The sequence below is a fragment of the Morchella importuna genome (genome assembly GCF_003444635.1).
Source record: "Morchella importuna strain M04M26 chromosome Unknown Morimp01GS002, whole genome shotgun sequence".
NCBI lineage: Eukaryota > Fungi > Ascomycota > Pezizomycetes > Pezizales > Morchellaceae > Morchella > Morchella importuna.
The window spans coordinates 625,347-643,597 of record NW_025763399.1 but is presented as its reverse complement, the minus strand read 5'-3'; the positions used below and the strand labels follow the sequence as shown (position 1 = coordinate 643,597).

The 18,251-nt window shown below is 48.1% G+C and overlaps 8 protein-coding genes across 8 annotated transcripts; 2 read left to right on the top strand and 6 right to left on the bottom strand.

Annotated features, from left to right (window-relative positions):
* Positions 1–1,384: 1,384 nt before the first annotated feature.
* Positions 1,385–3,672, bottom strand: LAJ45_01064 (uncharacterized protein; the record flags this gene model as incomplete). The annotated part of the gene is made up of 7 exons (XM_046110662.1): positions 1,385–1,686; positions 1,743–2,022; positions 2,114–2,571; positions 2,632–2,878; positions 2,937–3,260; positions 3,321–3,533; positions 3,637–3,672. 7 exons carry the CDS (start codon positions 3,670–3,672, stop codon positions 1,385–1,387), a joined length of 1,860 nt encoding a protein of 619 aa, XP_045975840.1.
* A 2,427-nt stretch (positions 3,673–6,099) lies between these two features.
* LAJ45_01063 (uncharacterized protein) lies at positions 6,100–6,474 on the bottom strand (the record flags this gene model as incomplete). Its single annotated transcript, XM_046110661.1, has 1 exon — positions 6,100–6,474. The coding sequence occupies one exon, from the start codon at positions 6,472–6,474 to the stop codon at positions 6,100–6,102; it is 375 nt and encodes a 124-aa protein (XP_045975839.1).
* A 1,272-nt stretch (positions 6,475–7,746) lies between these two features.
* Positions 7,747–8,415, bottom strand: LAJ45_01062 (uncharacterized protein; the record flags this gene model as incomplete). Its single annotated transcript, XM_046110660.1, has 1 exon — positions 7,747–8,415. One exon carries the CDS (start codon positions 8,413–8,415, stop codon positions 7,747–7,749), a length of 669 nt encoding a protein of 222 aa, XP_045975838.1.
* Positions 8,416–10,288: 1,873 nt separating this feature from the next.
* Positions 10,289–10,737, top strand: LAJ45_01061 (uncharacterized protein; the record flags this gene model as incomplete). The annotated part of the gene is made up of 2 exons (XM_046110659.1): positions 10,289–10,454; positions 10,514–10,737. 2 exons carry the CDS (start codon positions 10,289–10,291, stop codon positions 10,735–10,737), a joined length of 390 nt encoding a protein of 129 aa, XP_045975837.1.
* A 676-nt stretch (positions 10,738–11,413) lies between these two features.
* Positions 11,414–11,938, top strand: LAJ45_01060 (uncharacterized protein; the record flags this gene model as incomplete). The annotated part of the gene is made up of 1 exon (XM_046110658.1): positions 11,414–11,938. The coding sequence occupies one exon, from the start codon at positions 11,414–11,416 to the stop codon at positions 11,936–11,938; it is 525 nt and encodes a 174-aa protein (XP_045975836.1).
* A 1,930-nt stretch (positions 11,939–13,868) lies between these two features.
* On the bottom strand, positions 13,869–14,429 carry LAJ45_01059 (uncharacterized protein; the record flags this gene model as incomplete). Its single annotated transcript, XM_046110657.1, has 1 exon — positions 13,869–14,429. One exon carries the CDS (start codon positions 14,427–14,429, stop codon positions 13,869–13,871), a length of 561 nt encoding a protein of 186 aa, XP_045975835.1.
* A 459-nt stretch (positions 14,430–14,888) lies between these two features.
* On the bottom strand, positions 14,889–15,422 carry LAJ45_01058 (uncharacterized protein; the record flags this gene model as incomplete). The annotated part of the gene is made up of 1 exon (XM_046110656.1): positions 14,889–15,422. One exon carries the CDS (start codon positions 15,420–15,422, stop codon positions 14,889–14,891), a length of 534 nt encoding a protein of 177 aa, XP_045975834.1.
* A 1,804-nt stretch (positions 15,423–17,226) lies between these two features.
* On the bottom strand, positions 17,227–17,718 carry LAJ45_01057 (uncharacterized protein; the record flags this gene model as incomplete). The annotated part of the gene is made up of 1 exon (XM_046110655.1): positions 17,227–17,718. One exon carries the CDS (start codon positions 17,716–17,718, stop codon positions 17,227–17,229), a length of 492 nt encoding a protein of 163 aa, XP_045975833.1.
* Positions 17,719–18,251: the final 533 nt, after the last annotated feature.

The window sequence follows — 18,251 nt, the reverse complement described above, 5'->3', positions numbered from 1 at the left end:
GATCATGCCACGTTCCTCCGAAAGTCGGGCAAACTTGTTGCGCGCGCGCACACGGGGCAAAGACTGGGGCACAAGAAAGCGAGCTACATGTGTTCTGTTGTCTTCCCTGTTATCATGGGCTAGGGTTATATCTCTCCTGGTATTGGATTTAGCGACGTCGTTGCACGAGCGTCAAAGAGAAACACTACACGCTGCCTGCTTGTCCTTCCCAATACCCCATCACCATCAGCATTAAATCAATAGATTGCATATCCAGATCTAATTAACCCCACGGCATGCCGGATAGATGCTTGCTCGGATTCGGGGTGCTTAGTTCCCGACCTCCGCTAAGTTCAGCACAGATAAGAAAATGAACCTTTGCAAAGGTATGGTACTCATCCCTCTCTCCTTACTTTACGGACAGCCCTCTAAGAATTCCTTGATCAACCCAGACTAACTCAGCCTCGTTTAGACTTCTAATCCTTCGGTACTAGCATGATCCTTTCGATTATAGAACGCTAGTCTGACAGTTCTTTCCTCTAGTGAACGAAGATCTGTCCTTTCACCATCATATTCGACCTTGGGTTCTGGAGACAGAACTCTACATGAGGTCAACTATACCACCCTTATAAGTCAATCCCATCTCTTCTAGTGGAAGAGCATTATTCTCTGGAAAAAGGAAGCAACAAAGTGTCTACCGAAGCGGGAAATGAAGAAATGCGTGCTTTCTTATCATCGCCTCTCTATTTGGACTCTTCCATCTTCCATACAGTTTCTACTGTTTGAAGAAGGAGAACGACCGGAAGCTAAAAAAGCTGCAGGAGAAAGTACCTAAAATAAAGAGGCGGGGTTAAAAGAGGAACATGGCATATTATGCCTAGTTTATAAAGAAAACTCACGCATGGCATCACCAACCAAAGCAATAGATAAACGTCACTCATCTCTTTACGAAACACCCGAGTCCCACATTCAATAATTTAACTGGATAAAGAGACTCATGTTTTTACTTGCCAAAACCACCCTATGAGGGAACTCTGGAAGAAGAAGGTCCTATGATACATCTAACCCTCACAGGACTAGAAGCCGTGCTTTATTGGGCTTTTATTGCCGAGGTATCCGGAACGCTTCTCTGCATGTTCTTTTTACCATCTAGACGCTAGGAAACAAAGATCTAGAAATGATAAATTTCTACGCTACAGATGACAAGGGGTTACTCTAAGAAAGCAACCACCAAACAACAAACCTAAAGGTATCAATCTACACACTAGTGCGGCAAAAGCGTCAAGCAGAAGATTACAAAAAATACCCTTGCTCGACAACATCAAAAACTGACAAAAGATAGAATAGCACAAAACCGAAAATCAACCTTCCCTCCCCAAAGCGCCCTCCACCCCCGTACACCACACTACAACCCATACTGCACCCCCCATCTCTCATCCCCCCTCCTTCCCCGGTCTCCTCTCATCTCCGCCGCAATCTCCTCCTCCGTCCACTCCTTCACCCTCCTCTCCCGCCACTCATTCTCCCTTACCAGTGCCCTCCTAAATCCCCAATACCCCACCCACGCTCCCATCACCAGTGCCAACGTCACCACAAACGAAAAATGATATGACGGGCCATACTCCGGCGCATACAGTTTCGACGACACCACGCCCGCTAGGTTGCCCCAGCCATTGATACCTAGGATGACGGCACGTTTGCCGGGTTCTACAGTGGATGAGTCAGTGGGGGTGTGCAGAGGGAAGAGAGGGGGGAGGTGGTACCGGAAATGTTACCGCTGAGCCACGCGACGGTTAGAGGGCTCGCAATGTAGGAGCCGGCGAGAAGGATGCACAGGGAGAGGTAGCGTGAAGCGAGCGCGTCCGCTGGGAGAAGGACGACGAGGAGGAGCCCGACAAGGTTAATGGCAAGGCCGATGAGGATGTATTTTATACGTTGGTGGGAGCGGTCGGAGAGATAGGTTATACCCCAGAGGGTGAAGGCGCCACAGAGGAAGGGCGGGATTGTGAGGAGATTGGCGGTGAGGGGTGGGTGACCCATACCCTGGGGGTGTTAGTGATGGATAAAAGAGGATGTGAGGAACGTCAGAGGGCATTGGATGTTGACGAAAAAAACAGATTTGGAGTAGAGATACCTTTATCACCAGCGGCAAAAACACCGAAAACGCCGCTCCCGGCACAGAGCTCGCAATGTTCAAAGCCAGAATCCACCAGATCTTCCAATCACGGAATGCCTCCTCCACATCCTTCCTCGTCAGCGCCCCCTCACCACCAACCGTACTCTTCGCAACAATTACATCCACCTCTTCCTCCTCGCCGTCTCTCAGCAGCTCTTCGCCCTCCTCCTCTTCACCTCCAGCCAGTCCCCTGCGGTGCTCACCATCTTGGTCCGCCCCCGCACGGTCCAAAAGTACCCTCTTCTCCGCCCACTCGCGATCGCTCTGCTGTAGCCACCACGCGCTCCTAGGCCCGAGCGGCAACCACCAAAAGGTCGTAATCGCGACCACGAGTGTCAGAAATCCTTCGAGGAGAAACATAACCTGGTACGCATACAGGCCACCACCATTGTTTCCGTTGCGCATCGCCTCTTCCTCTGACACCTAAGTCAGCACCCGTTACCCTCTATAACAAAACTACGGAAAAGAAAACTCACCGCCGCTAGGAAAAATCTTGAATACGGCCCAACTGACCAGTCCTCCAAACGCGCCCGCAACGGCATACTGCCCAAAAAACATACCCAGCCGCTGCGCAAACTCATACCGCGTATAGAACAGCCCCAAGTAGAACACTGTCGTCGGATAAAATCCCGCCTCAAGCGTACCAATCATCATTCGCAGCGTCAGCAGTTGCGCGCGGGTCCTTACGAACGCTGTGAGCGCTGTTAGGAATGCCCACCCGATCTAGGATCAGAGCCTCGGTTAGCCCTACACTACCACCAAGCACCTGGCCAGAGCATACCATAACGCCGCCGACCCATCTTGCCGCGCCGACCCGCTTCCCGAGCGCCGCGCCGACCGGCTGGAAGATGACGAAGAGCATGAAGAAGAGCGCGACAGAATCATTCAGGTCGCCGGGCTGCAAACCCGCATGGCGCGTGAACCCCGCGGTCTCGGCGTTGCCGATGTTGGAGCGGTCGAGGGAGTTGAGGAGAAAGAGGAGCGAGAGGAAAGGGAGAAGGTAACAGTCGGTGCGGTGGAGGATGCGCTGTGTTTGGGCGGCGCGCGACATTGCGTCTGGTGCGGAGGGCTCCTCGAGCAAGGGGGTGCTGGGGCCCGGGGAGTCCTGAGTGATGTTAGTGGGTGCAAGACGGGGGAGGGCGGGGGAGGGCGGGGGAGGAGGTACGGGTGGGGAAGCCAGTGTGCTGGTTGTGACGCGGTGTGGGGCCGCGGTGTGGGGTGATTGGAGGGTGGTGCGGTGCCGTAGGGCTGAAGGGATGCCGGATGGAATGGGGTTGCGATGTTTGGTTTGCTTTCGTTTGCTGGGGCTCTTCGGGGTTCTCCGCGTGCCTGTGCCAAGCGACAGGGTGCATTGACAGGGGTAGCTGCATGCAAGGATCTATTTATGGAGACTGTAAGCGTGAAGTGGTTGAAGAGCGATATAGATATCCGTCGTGGAGGAATTTGAAGAAGGTGAGATCGTATAAGTGGAGAACGCTAACGTTGCCCTTCAGCTCAGAATGCGGTACCATTGCCATTGCGAGGGTCTCAGTCAAAGTTATCCTACCTTTACGATCTTAGGTGAACCGGGAGCTCTCGAGGAGCGCTGTACAGAGGGGCTCACAGCTTAGGGTCGGGGATTTATGGACATTTGAGAACCCGCTTCAAAATTGTGTGATACAAATTTACTGTAGGTTATCACTGCGAGTGAGAACCGGTGATTGAGGTTCTCCTGTGACCGACGGGAGTCTGATTCACGGATATCCATCAGTTGAGTCATTATCTACCGCCCAGGAAGAACTCCTTGGTAGGCTGAATTTATTAGTGAAAGCAACTTCCGGCAGTAGACTTTCCAATAGCCAGCTTCCGGATCTGGTACCGGAGTACTGCTTCTTTTCAGGGTCGAAAATCAATGGAAAGAAAAGAGCACGTGTAACGTAGATAGCCATCTTTAAATTTCAAAAAGAATCGCATAGACACTTGTCCCTACAGTGATGTTTCTTCCACATCCGTAACCGAGTCCTTCGGTCCAGTGGAAAGAATTTCGCGATGAGAATGGAGGCAAATTATCCCTTCGTTTGTGGGTGATTTGAAGCTGTCCACTTTGGGATCTTGTGGTGCTACAAGCACATAAAACTTGAGTTAGATTTTCTCTTCCTTTACTCACCGCGCGCTAGCCACTGCCTGGATGCTGCACAAACTCCAGAGCAGAGGCGAAGTGTAGCTTGTGGTGTTAGCTCTGTAAAGTATGGTTGGTGTGTTGAGGCTCTGCGGGTGCGGCGCCGAGGGATGCTGGTGCAGGGATCGCTCGTGCATGAGGCGCTCTCAGGGCCCTGCCACACCCCACCAACCACTGCACAACTCAACCCTGTCACACGTGAATTTCAAAAAGTTTCACAAACTATCGCTGCTTGAGATCAAAGTGAGTAAATCTCTCGCCCCTCTTCATTCTCGCTCGTCTTTGGTTTTTGAGCTGTGCGAACTGCTGTGCTTCAGCATTTGTGGCCTCTGTGGCCTCTGGAGCCGAAGTCTTCTCTTGTCTGAGATGTGTCGGTTGAGATTCAGCCCATCCGACGCTGGAATGCCGCCTTTTCTGTTTTTCTTTTCGCGGATGCGGACGATAAAATGGGCGGACCAAAGGGGTCAAAATTCCGTCCATTGGCTATGGGGCCATAAGCTACAGCCCGTCCATCAATCGCAAGTTAGTTCATCCACGATTTTTTTTTTACTCACACACTGATGCTAACCTGATATTCTGTCGGTTGATTAAAGAGATGACTTCTCTTCGGCAGTTACTCTTGTTGGGTTGAGACTTTTCACCTTGAGAGGAACAAAGGCTGGAGGCCCGGGAAACGAGGGATTTCTCTTCATCTATTTTTCCTCGTCAAAATGATTGAGATTTGGCTGGCATAAACTGCGCTACGGCTTTAAATGCAATCCCCAGTACTTAGCGTAGTACCCGGATGTTGAGCCTGGGGTAATCGCAAGGCAATGCGGAAAAGAGCTCGGAATCAAGGGTGGAAGGAAAGGCATGTGGCATCTCACGCTTCACTTTATGGAGTTGCGTATCTGCTGCTAGGCTGGGAGGTCCAGCAAGCTATTCTTGGGGGTGATTCGAGAGTCGGAAGCTTTACCCTCTTCTCTCGGCGAACGCTGTGTGGCATTTTAGATCTCTCTTATCCGAGACTGTTCTCGTCTGGGGTTTGCGGCTAGGGGGAATATCGACAGAAGATATATGGTTGGAGGAATGACGAGAATGATACCTTCGAGGATTATTGGCTTACTCTGGCCTCATCCCCCCTGATTATCTGGCTTGATAGGCATATTGGACCTCCTCACCACTAGAACTCCGGCGGACCATTTTTCGCTCGTTGCCTGGCAGATATGCTTGGAGATGGATATAGCGAGGGACGGGCGGAATATGGGTGCCGGAGAGATAAAGCCTTCCACCAGGGACTGTTTTTGACCGGGACGTCAGTTTCGAGGTTATGTTCAGTCAAAGGCGGGAACGATGCAAGATGTATGGAATACGACGTGGTAATACCTACTTTAGAGCAGCTCAATATTACCACTGTTGCTATTGATACTAAGCTATGTTGGAACATAAACAATTATTTACCGGCGAGCCCATGGGATTCCTGGGATCAAAATGCTAGAGGGCGATCTGGTAGAAATTGGCAATCAGTGAAGAAATGTAGGTAGCCGAGTGGTGATCCTATTTTGTTCTGGAAGATGAAGTTCGTTACTCCCTGTACGTGGTTTCACTTAACTCACGTCACGACCTGAATATCACAGTCACGGTTTCCATTGCACAATATATTGTGGTAATGAATTTGTATTCGAAAATATCGGAACTAAACAGCAAAAATGACCTTCATTCATCCATTGGCAATCGAAACGATAATCATAACAAATCACTCGCAAACACAAAAACAAAAACAGTACAACCTCGCAACCATCACGCCTCAATACCGAGTCGGCGAAATAACCTGACCTCCATTGAGCTCAAACGCTTTCGTCTTCAACTGCATCGCCAGATCCAATATCATCATGACAATGTCGCCACCATTTACATCATCGTGATGCCTTTTCATCTCCTGCCTTATCCACTCAAGATCCTTCAACTTGTGGCGCAGTCTCTTCCTCTTACTCGCATCCAAATCCAATGCTAGGGGGGTCAACGTCTCGATGAGCTCGATAAGCGTCTCGAGTATTGGAATTGAATCTTCGATGCGCTTGCACATGTTGCGGTCCCTGATGTCGCACCCATAGGTACGGTAGTAACGCGTGATATCATTATATTTCTGACGGAAGGTTTGGTACACTGCGGGGCGGGACATGGTGAAAGGCCGCAAGTGCAGATTCTCAGTTCTAGGTTTCCTGGGATATTTACAGAGGGGGCAGCGCGGTATTTGTAGTGGGCAGTGCTAGCCCGCTGTTTTGAGTCATTTTAGAATTGTCCACCGTTTTGTAGTACGGTAATCTTCTGGAAGCTCTGGAGGAAGCGCAGCATGGCCTCCGACTGGTGACACAGCACCGGCTTGGTAGTTTTTGGCATCGTCCATTCTATTCTTGCGCTGGAGTTGTGCGTTCTACACAGCTGAGAAAGTATATTTTTTTCGGATATATATATGTGAGAGCCAGCCATACTCAAATCCAACATGCACATGCATACCGATACCGGAAACTCGCAACCAATACAACAAGAGCCAAATCACGCTACCAAACTATAATCAAAGGTTACACCGCCAACCCTAATACAGACCACCGACGTCAAACCCATAACCCGCCTAAACTCCCGTCAAACAAATGATGTCATCTGCCAAGGAATGCCCTACCAATGAATCCGCCGCGCCTCCGGAGCCCCAATCTTCCTTTGCCCGCGAGGCCGTTGAATCAGGCGTGATCACCTGTTGGTACTGTCTGGAGGAACGGGCAAGGGGGTCCGAATGCTGCGGATATCTTCTTGACTGCTGGTGCACCGTTTGTAAGATCAGCGGTGAGCTAGGGAAAGTCTGCGAGTACTGTAATGCGCAGCTGGAAATACATGTTTATGGGGCTTGAGGTTTGGGAATCCGAGGATGCTTCTATTATGAGAGGCAACGCCTTGTTAACTCAGATGCCGGTTTCAAGAATAGTGGAGGAACAGTTGCTTTGGACAGGTCATCGGGCGTTGGTTTAAATCAATTTTCCGTACACGGAGTCAAGTAGCTAGGTTACTAATATTCATGGAGATACTTGTTAAATTGCTGGAAAAAATTCACAGAATCATCTGGTCATTTTCATCTGAACTATCGCCTGGAAAGAGGAAATGCCGGCAACACGCTCCGCAGGCTCCCCCGCTCCCCGAAACGCGAACCGATTCTGTACACCGCCGGAGGAACTGCTACGTAAGCTAATAGTAGTAGAAGGAATAGGATATATCATCATTTAGCACTATTTGGAGAAGTTAAATATCACTCTTGCATAATATCGTCTTTGCATAAACAAAGCTAATACAAAATCGTGATTTATGATCAACGTATTTCTATTAGAGACATTAAAAAGCCAAATAGTTGAGTACCTGGTATGCATGCGCAAATAAAGATCCAATTTCCCCTTTCCAGCACTAGCTAACGGTTCCACAGCGCTAGCAAACCGACGGAATAGTCATATAACTCATTCCCCAACTCCTGCACCACCTGAACCCGGTCCCTCGTCCGCTGGGGCTCCATAGGCTGAGCCATGAGTTCTCTATTCAGCGCCCACATTGGCTTTAGTCTCCCCTCCAACCCTCTAGTCGCGTTCCCATCCGACATAATATACGCCGGGCACCACCTGTCCAAAAACTCCGCCAGCTCGAGCTGTCGTTGTAAGGTACTGAGAGTGTGATTATTTACGTCTCGGGCCTTTCTATAGAACGTCTCCGCCTGCCTCACCCTCGGCGTAAAATCCGCCGGCCGAATATCCGCCACCATATTCGCAAACCCGGCCCACATATCCAGGTAGAAGTTTATAATCCGCACCGAGATTGGGTCTGTTCGCGGGGCGGGGTTGAGCAGGTCGTATGCCTTTCTCGAGATACCCGACCGCACCCGTGCAACGATCACTTTCTTCGTTTCGGCGTCAACGTGCATGTTGCGGTGTAGCTGGAAGTCGAGAAAGGCGGCAGTTTGGACGGCGTGGTCAATGTTGTCGGAGACAACGCGGTCGAGGCCTGGCGGGGGATCGATGTTCTGGACTCTGCGAGCCCGGTAGTCCCTCCGAAGGACTGCTGCGCGGTCTGAGTAGTGTGTTGCCATTGTGAAAAGTGTGGTGAGATTTAGGTTTGAAGAGTGGAAATGATGTTTGGCAAAGTTATGAAGGAGACTATAAGTATATGCGGTCGTTCTTTTATTCTCCGCGGAGAGGATTGGACATTCTGGTTTTCAACTTGACATGCGCAGCTGGCTTCCACCCCCTCCTGTGGTGTTGAAACGGCGAGCAGTCATTGATGTCAGATTGAATTTCATGATTGGTCTTGAAATCATATCGGCGATAGGCGTTTAGCGGACGATATGGCCTGATAACAGCTCAGCCAATCTGTTTCGTTATATCACGAGGCCAGTTAAGATTGGGTACTTATTTCGACATATATATGGAGCATTTCGTAGGTCGGCACAGCGGTGGCAGCCCAGAGAGCGTAGCTATATACTTTCCGAGCGATCTCAGTGGTGTAGCAAGTAGCTACACGGTATACCTCATGATAGTGAGGCGGGGGTAAGCGTTGACGGATGTGCATCATGGTATATCACTCGAACCTCTCAAGACATGGGCTAAATTAGGTGAGTTCATAACTCGTGACATAAGAACAGTGATGGACACGTTAAGAGTCCAGAATATACTTGGTTAACTACAGGGCAGGTTTCGGGGTCCCCAGTACTCGAGCAGTTAATTGGCCGGAGTCTCTCGATTTAAAGCAAGTTATCAAAGCAACAGTAGGAAATTGGTAGTCTCTGAATATGTGGCCACCTTAATAATGGGGGTTAGGGAGGCGCCTCCAATCTCTACTGGGTAATCGACAAGAGATCGTTTCTATGTTACGGGGAACTTACGCGTCTAAGCTTTTGGCGCTGGTGTTTAGGTCTTCAGCTATCACTCGCACATCCGGAGATCCGACCTCCTCCCATGTACTATCATACTATACCTAGCCATCTTCATCCAGGTCACCAACACCACAGGAAAACATATCTAAGGGATCCTCCAAAACGCGAAATGAGGCACACAAACTGTACAACACATCCTATCTCGCCCTCTTTGATTTGGAAGGAACGGGCGCTTTTTCTCTGTCGAGTGTGTCCGAGCGTATCGAGTCAACACCTATTCCTGCATATAGTTGTATACAGCGGTGGAGAGAGTTGAAACCTTTTTGAGATATGAGACAATGTGACGCGGGGCTGGGCTGGGGGGGCTGTGGGGGAGCGTGGGACGGGGGTAATAACTACTCGAGGGATAACATGACTTCTGTCGAACCCATGGATACTTGTACTTTGTTTTGTGCACGAAGGAGACTTTGTGCTATGTGGCTTTCAATGTGGATAGTCTCGAAGGAACTTCCGTGATGGCCATTCTTCCATTCGATTTTCAGATGTGATACATATTTTCGTGGGAGGAGTGGGTGGAGTATTCCGGTATTGCATCAAAACTAGGTTGCGGGGAGACCTAGACCTAAATTAGTAATTCTGGTACGATATATGAGAGTCTCGGTGAAGCCTTGAATTTGATTATGAATTTTGAACGACCCGTTTTGTAATCATTGACGATGATCCAGATCATTAGGTTGCTGTGCATGTGCAACGTCTTTTAGTTAGACTGTAGAAGCCATTTATCAGAGCATCCAGGTGCTCCTCCGGCCTCCGGGATATGAGGTTAAGAGCGGATAGAATGATTTCCAGTTCCATACGTCTCATGGGAATTTGCATTCGAAGGCGGGTTTATTTTAGTACACAAAACAGGGCAAGGGTCCTTCTATTCAGGCGTCCGAAAATTCGGTTTATTTCGTCACCTTATAACACACGACGCTACACTCTTTTGTTACCCACAGCTATCCCAATTCCCACAAAACCCACAGTATCCCAAGATCCACCACAACTCACCACACACAACACTCAAACACACACCCAAACCAAACTGACCATGGTCTACCTCACAACCTCTCCCGCCACCCTCACTTCCTACGCACACTCATGCCGCGCCTACCTCAACACCCATCGCTCCGGCGTCGTTCATATCATCAACGAGCTCAGCGCCGTATGTACAGAACTTGAAAAGCTTGCCGCCGAGATCGACCAACACAGCTTGCGTCTTTCATACGGGAACTGCTCCCATCGATACTAATGAGCTCCTTCGGCCTCGGTGTAGTAGACAAGCTACCCGCCATCGACGTCAAGGTAACAAAAGCGGTGAACATGGTTTCTAGGGGCGCGCATGGGTCAATGAATGTTACGGGTGCGGTAAAAGAGTGTTTTGAGCTCTTGAAGGCAAGAGCGCGGGAATATGAAAGTGCGTTGGCGGCGGCGTTGACGCGCAATCCAAATCAAGCGTGGGGGTATGAAGCGAAAGCAAAGTTTCTACCTAAGCGTTAATGTAGTAGGGGATGGAGTCTAGATGGTTAGTTCCTGTTTTAGAGCATCACGAAGTATGGTAAATAAAATATCAGCTTCCTTTTGATATGTTCACCCATTGTGTTTGGCGATGTGTAATCTAGATCAAATCACTAATAACGAGCCTACCTCCCCTTCTTGAATTGCTTTCATGCCCGTATATACTGGGAGCTCAAAATAGAACAATACTGTTATCGCACGCGCTGCCAGCTCCGTGACTGATATCTTGTTTTTCGGTACCTCCTGTGGAGGTGGTCCGGCTGCCTCTCAATCTATCGATATATATGAACGGCAGTCAACCGAATTTCACAGTCCCCCGACTACCAGGGCTTGACTTCATACAGTCATGATTATCGCAGGAGATGAATTGTGTTACCAAAGGCTGGAGATAGCCGGAAATGACTGAACGGTTAACCAGATACAATCTGTATCACCCAAAATGTTAAATCTTCCTGATCTGTCGGTCGAATCAAGATTCAGCACTGCTCTATGGAAGTAAATAGTATCCTAGATTGAAATCTTTCTATGCTAGGAACTGCTTATAAATGAGCGCTACCCAGTTCTGTTTCCTTTCTCACCCACACACCAGATCCACATCCTAAATATTATCAGAACACAAACAACTTCTCTAACATCAAATATAATAGCAAACATCAAGATGGCTGACGAACCTACCAACTGGGAAAACTACAAAGCCTACACCGACCATGCCCATGCCAAATTTAGCCGGCATGCCGCCCGCATTGACATTCCGCGCCGCCGCGAGCTCAAGCTCGACGCTATCGCCGACCGTCTTGTTCGCCTCGGCGTCCGCGCCGACGAATACAACCTTAAGCTCGCCCACGGCAGCCTCTCCGCCACCCTCCTACAACCCGACTTCGAGCGCCATGTGGGTAGCAAGTACGACAAGCTAGCGAAAGACGTGGCGGACCTGGTTGTATACTCGTCTGCGCGAGAGAAGGAGAATGAGGGCGTCAAGGCAATTCTGGATTGTGCGGCAGGGATACTGACGCATGTTAACCAGATGAGAGACGACCTGTATCGGCAGTTGGAGTCCTCAAGTAGGGATTTGAGGTGGGGGTTGAATCCAGTTCCGAGGACACTGCGAAATAGGAGGCAGATGATTGATATGCCGATAAATACGTTGGTTGTGGAGGAGGCACGGAGGCCAACTAGACGGTAGATGGAGAACTACAGGGACTGAGGCTTTCGAGGGCTTTAGGTTGGGAGAGATTGAAGTTTGAGTTTTTTGTTTCTGAGTTCCTGGAGGATTTTTAGTTAAGGAGTAATTCGATGAAGGGGTATTTACCTTACGGAATCAATGAAGAATACGTTCAAGCAAAGACCAGGCTCATAGCTTATAGACCAATATTGAATGTGATTTTTTATGTGCAACTGATAAATAATGCTGAGAACACCGCATCGATATACCGATAATTCAAGGGCATTTCAAGCTTTATAGCAGCATAGACGGGAGAATGCACCAGGGCCCTAAGCCTGGAAAGCTCAATCTCTTGTACTATGCTTGGCTGAGGTATCAAGCTCTGTATTGTTTATCGTCTCACAGGATCCGACCGATGAACAACTGCCCACAACCACCTGTGCCGTGTTTGGAATCTGCACAGGTTCATATATTCATCTCTGTAGTTCATTCAAAACAAGATGTAACCTTGAAATATTACACCAGGCGAGGATCGATCCATCTGTGCGAGGAGTCATCGTATAACGCTTTTGATTGGTCGAGTATCCACTGCACATGATAGATCTATACAGAGTCGGTGTTAGTAACACATAGGATGACCAACATGAGCACCTGTATAAGTATCCCCCATACCTCGGGGTATCTTTTTCCACTCACAGTCCCTCAATCTATCTTCGAGCACACACTCACCCGCTGCCCACTGCCGTTTATCACAGGCTCATTCAGTCATCCCCCTCTCCCACATCACTAAACATCTTCTGCTAGCCCTATCCCCTGCTCTCATAAACTCCAAATCTTTCCACTGCCCCTCTAAGCTTTTAACATGTGCGACTGCAAACACATCAGCTTCTGGCACTGCGGCCACTACCACCTCTACCTTGTCACCCGCTGCTACCAAGCACTCCACGACGTCTCAAACCGCTGCGTTGGCCCCCCCAACGTCGTGCAGTACCTCACGCAGAACAGCCTCTGCACAGACTGCGAGGCGGAAAGAAATCAGAATCTGGAACAGTAGGAGCAGCAACAGTGATGGGTTTCGGCGTGCACCTGCGGACGTGGCGTTTTTTCGTTGTTTCCTTTTGTTGTTTTTGTTGGAAGTAAAGTTATGTATTGTGATGGGTTTGTTATGCACGGATCGGACGGAGAAGGCTGGTAGGCTTGGGACGTTGTGATGATGGTGGGCTGTTCCTTTTTCTGGCGTTTTGTGGTGGGTTTTCTGGTATTTTCGGTTGTGGGTGTGGTTGACCTTCTTCCGTTTCTTGCTGGGTGGGGTGTTTGTGGAGGTGATGTGGTCCCAACCATGTAGGTACTGCAATTTAAGTTTGCCTTTATAACACGGTTACCGCAATTTCGGAACAATTTTTACTACTTATATCAAATCATTACACCAGTCCAAGATCACACTTTAAGAAGCCCGAAGGTTATGACATAACGGCCATGCCTCTAATAGGCCATGTGTGAACGATGTGATGGAAACCCAACCCACAACCTGAGGAATCCAAAGCTCAAGGGTACCAAAAACCACTAGCCTAAGAATCGCAACTGTTGAAGAAAAACGGGCCGCTAAGACACTCGATGGATAGATGGATAGAGCGAGTATTCGCAAAACATGAGCATGCTAGGATGGGTGCATAACAAACCCCTTGAGATGACTATATATCTCCATTTAGCGGTAACAGTTCATGAGCAAGACCTAGGTAAACAGTTTATTCTTTCTAAATATAATTCCTTAAATGATATTGGATAGATAATATACACATACACAAGCGAGCGGAAAAACAAACAGAAAAACATATATTCAATTAACCAAGGCAAGTCTTAATATCATCAGAAAGGACCCTACAGTCCGGCCATTGGAGGATTACTAGAACCAAGATATCAGCTGCTAATGATATAACTCAAGGAAACGATATCACAGCTCGAATCCCATTGTATTCAGCACATGCAAATATGGCGGGAGCTGAATGTTATTAATGGACAAAATAAGCTCCAGAAACTCTTCACAGTCAAACTCCCTCTCCCTCAGAGCGCTCGGCCCACCCAGCGATTCCACCGCCTTCCTATCCCCCTCCGTGGGCTTCTCCAACGCCCTCTTTCTCACCTTCTCAAAGACATTCACGCTCTTCACAAACGCCTGCGTCAGCTTAACCCAACCCACAACAAGTTTATTCTTTGCATGCATATCATTCATATCCGCCGTTTCGTCCTCCAGAAGCTTCTTGAACTTTGTGATGGCACGGTCACACCTGATCTTGTAGTCAATGAGTACCTGGTTGTATAGCTCCAGCTCGGGGGCCCACCAGAGGACCGCCGAGTCGTTTTCTTCAGTGAGGCCTTTTGTGGGTAGGTGGTCTCTTATCTCCTTTGTGTAGTCTTTCATCTCGGCTGAGATGGTGTCGATGAACTCGGTGGCCCAGAGGTAGTCTACGGGGTGGGTGGTTGCCGTTCGGGCTGAGTCGCTGTTTTCGTACATGGCTTGGAGACGTTTGGATTTATGAGAGTATTATGGTTAGTAAGGTCACGGATGTATAAGAGATCTAGTTTATAGTGATTGATCTACGAGCTTTGAGGGGCATTTATGCGGCCCAAAATGATCCTCATGCGGTCCAATACACGGTAAATAACCTTGCTTTAAATTCCCAAATGAAGAGAGGCGGAGTTCTATGTGTAACTATCCATAGTTTCTGTATGTTTTGGCCTTTTTCTATGAAATTCTCCAGAGACCAGATTCTCTGGGCCCATTGCTACCAGAAGCAGAGGTCAAAATACCAACTTCGAAACCTGTATCACGCAAACCAAAGATGGATATCTCAGGTAAGATAAGACGGGTAAAAAGATTTGGTATTCGATTACTAGATTATTCCTTAATTAATAAATTGCAAATTAACATAAACTAATACCATCTGAACATAAGAGATATCATCCCGAGCCATTATCTCAGATATCTTGGTATTCTGATATTATCAATCTCCTCCCCAAAGTCTGCAAATTCCTTCGTATCAAACCACTTCGGCTCCAACGAATCCGGCCCGCCCATCGCCTCCGTCACAACCTTATCCGCCGCCCTCGGCCTCCTCCTTGCTCTTTTCTGGATATTATCAAACAGCTCCGCCCTCGACGTAAAGGACCTCACGAGCTCCTTCCACACCCTCACCAGCCTATTCTTGTCATCAATAGTCTGGTACGTCGCCTCCTTATTGTCCAATAGCTGCGTGTATCTCTTGATCGCGCGCTCAATCTTGACCATCTGCTCGCTGAGGCACAAGTTGTAGCACTCCATATCAGGGCCCCAAAAGAGGACCGACGAGTCGTTGTCTCTTGTCAAGACACTTTTGTTGAGGTTGTGGCACATCTCGTGACGGATGTCCTTGGTGTCTTTGATCATGACGTCGATGATCTCTTTGGTCCAGAGGAATGGCACGGGGTGCTGTGTGGCGGTGCGTTCTGAATCGCTGTTTTCGAACATTGTGGAGAGTTGGAAGTGGTTGTGAAGGTTCGCACGGTGTAGGATGTAGTCCTGAGGGTGTGGAGTGTGTAGAATGCGGTTTTGGTTGTTTGTAGAAATTGGGTCAGGCGGATTTGGTAGCTTTTAAACCGCTTTTAGAGATAACGAGGGATACTATCAAGACACTTTAACCTCATAGAATATCAGCGGGCTTTTCGTATATTTGTTTCAATTCAGACGCCTGAGCCTATACACGGCCTCTCACGATATCTTTCCCTGGTGAGGAGGAGAGATTCATGAGCGTTCGTTGGTGGACCGAACATATAGCTATTATCAAGCGTGCACAAACATGCCTGTGTTGGTAGCTCAATTAGCGGATTCTGTCGGTCTTACAGTAGGTGTCGTGGCCAAACGCCACGTTAGGTCACTGGCGACGTTTCCTTAATTAACTCGGGTGGATGTGGAAGTCCTTAGTTGAGCGGAGGGAAGTATACAGCGCACCCAGAATATGCTGAGTCTTGTAATTTATCAGTGAAATAAGGTTTCTCGCCAAGGGAAGTTTGTATCTTGTGCTATTATAAGATGTGTTTGTACGTGCGGTGCGCCGACTGACATGTGGGAATTTTACTATCTACTGGATGGCCAGACAAAAATTTGTTGGTACAAAAAAGTGCAAACTCGAGTGAGCGCCTATGATACAAATTTTGCGATCCGAACGCCCGTCCTCACGAGCAGCAAAAAAACCTGTTTACCTAAGCGGCAGCTCACAGGGAAAAACCGGTCAAGTCCTATGTAGGTACGCATACGCTATTACCTCTTGACCATTTTTATTTGTGGGTGAAAGTGAATTCCCTTCGTCCCATATGAGGGGGTGTTAATTGCTAGGTAATTGCGTGTCATAGGTTTCTTGGATTGGTTAGAGCGGGTTGTATTTTAAGTAAAAAAGAGGTGGCCTCTGCACAGCGGCGATCTGACGTACTCGCTAGAGAATTATGTTTCATAATCAACGATAGAAATAGCCAGATCTTACATAACCAAATGAATCCCGGCGGAGATAACACTACCAATGTCCGGCTCCCTTATAGTACTACCTGCAGATGGCGCTCAGAAGTATAATATAGGCCAATGCCAGGCTCTACCATCCCGCTCACCTGAAATTGCCCCAATATTTCCAACAATTCATTCACTTCAATGTTACTCCGGAACCTCTTAGCAAAAAGAGCTAATTTGGTTGTTGTCCCCTCACCGTTTTGTATGTCTGGTTATAAATTCAGGAACACATTAGGCCTTGTAAGACCCTCACTCTGAGAACGTTTGAGATACACTTTGTGTTATAGGGTTTATTTGAGCTCAGCCTTGGATGAAATAAGAACCGGTTACTACTATTAGAAACACGGGGGAGTCGTCCTGATCAGCATAGTAGAGCTATTGGACAAAAAGGAACCAATGTATTTCTCTAGTTACCGGTATGCCTCACACTATTTATGACGTATCAATCAATCAATTCCCCTTCTTGCACATGCATCGAGACCTCTAAGTGTGGTGCCAAAGCCTACCCGCCAGTAAGTGAATGTATAATCACTTGCTTTTCTTAAGCATCTATGGGTCCAGTACAAGGGAGATATGTTTTCAGAATGGATTCAGATTTGATTCCTAAGGTTATGTATAAATAAATTGCGAAGAAAGGAATAGAAAGAACGTGATATTCTATGACCGTACTAGTGCGAAGGAAGAAACATAGTACAAATTAAAAAAAGATACCTTATTGAGCCCCACATGTCCTCCTGTCACCGGTATTGATAAAGATATAAAACCAGGAAACTCATCAAACCAGCCTGATTGCCGCCAGGATAACCTCATAATCCTGGATCTTGAACTCTTGCGGCTTCGGCACGAACTCCAGCGTGCTCAACACTCTCAAATCCTCATCCGTCGGCCTCTCCACAGCTCTTCTACATACCATATTATAGAGGTTTGCTCTATTAGTGAACAGAATCACCAGCATTGCCCAGGCATCCGCCAGGTCAGTGCGCAGCTCTGGGTCACCCCTGGATAGCCTACCCCTATCGGATAACGTCCGGTAGCATTTAGCTGCCTTTTTAACCTTCTTTGCTAGTTGGCCGACTTTATAATCCCAGCAGGTTATGTCATCATACCAGCGAAGGGCCTGTGAGTCGTGGTCGTGAACCGCCTCTGGGTAGTTAGCTTCCAGAGCCGTAACTGTGTTGGTCAGTTCGAGTATGACGTGCGAAATTGCAACCGGGTTCCATCGCAGTCGTCTGGGCGATTGTGTGATCGTTGAATCGGAGTCTGACATAGTGGAAAATGTATCGATTTGTGTATTTGTATCTGTGGGGTGGTGAACGTATAGGATATGGTTGAGTGAGCTAAGTCAGGTGGGTTTCAAAAGAGCTTTACGGTTGACTGCTTACTTTGATAATTGGGCAACGTACACCCGCGGGTATTCAATGAGCAAGTACCCTTTTTTGAAAGCCGTGAAAAGTCTCTTTATAGGCTAGGGATCAATGAAGCAGTCGATCAAAATTATAATTAATGATCACCATGAAAAACGCTTGGATTCTAGTCTGCGTCTTCATACAGGTGGACTAGCTCCAGACCACACATTTCCGCCCAATTCTATTATTTCTTAACAGATAATTCTGTTGTGACACCCCCGCCCTGGAGAAACCGTCTGGGATAAGTTTTACTTGGTACAGAAGCTTCATGTTCCTTGTCGACCTTCTAATTCAATTGGTTAGCGCTTGGCAAACGAAAAGACTCCAAAGTTTTGAAAGACTACAGGAAAGCGTATTAACCTTTGAGCGCATTGCTAGGTGTCGGAACAAAATT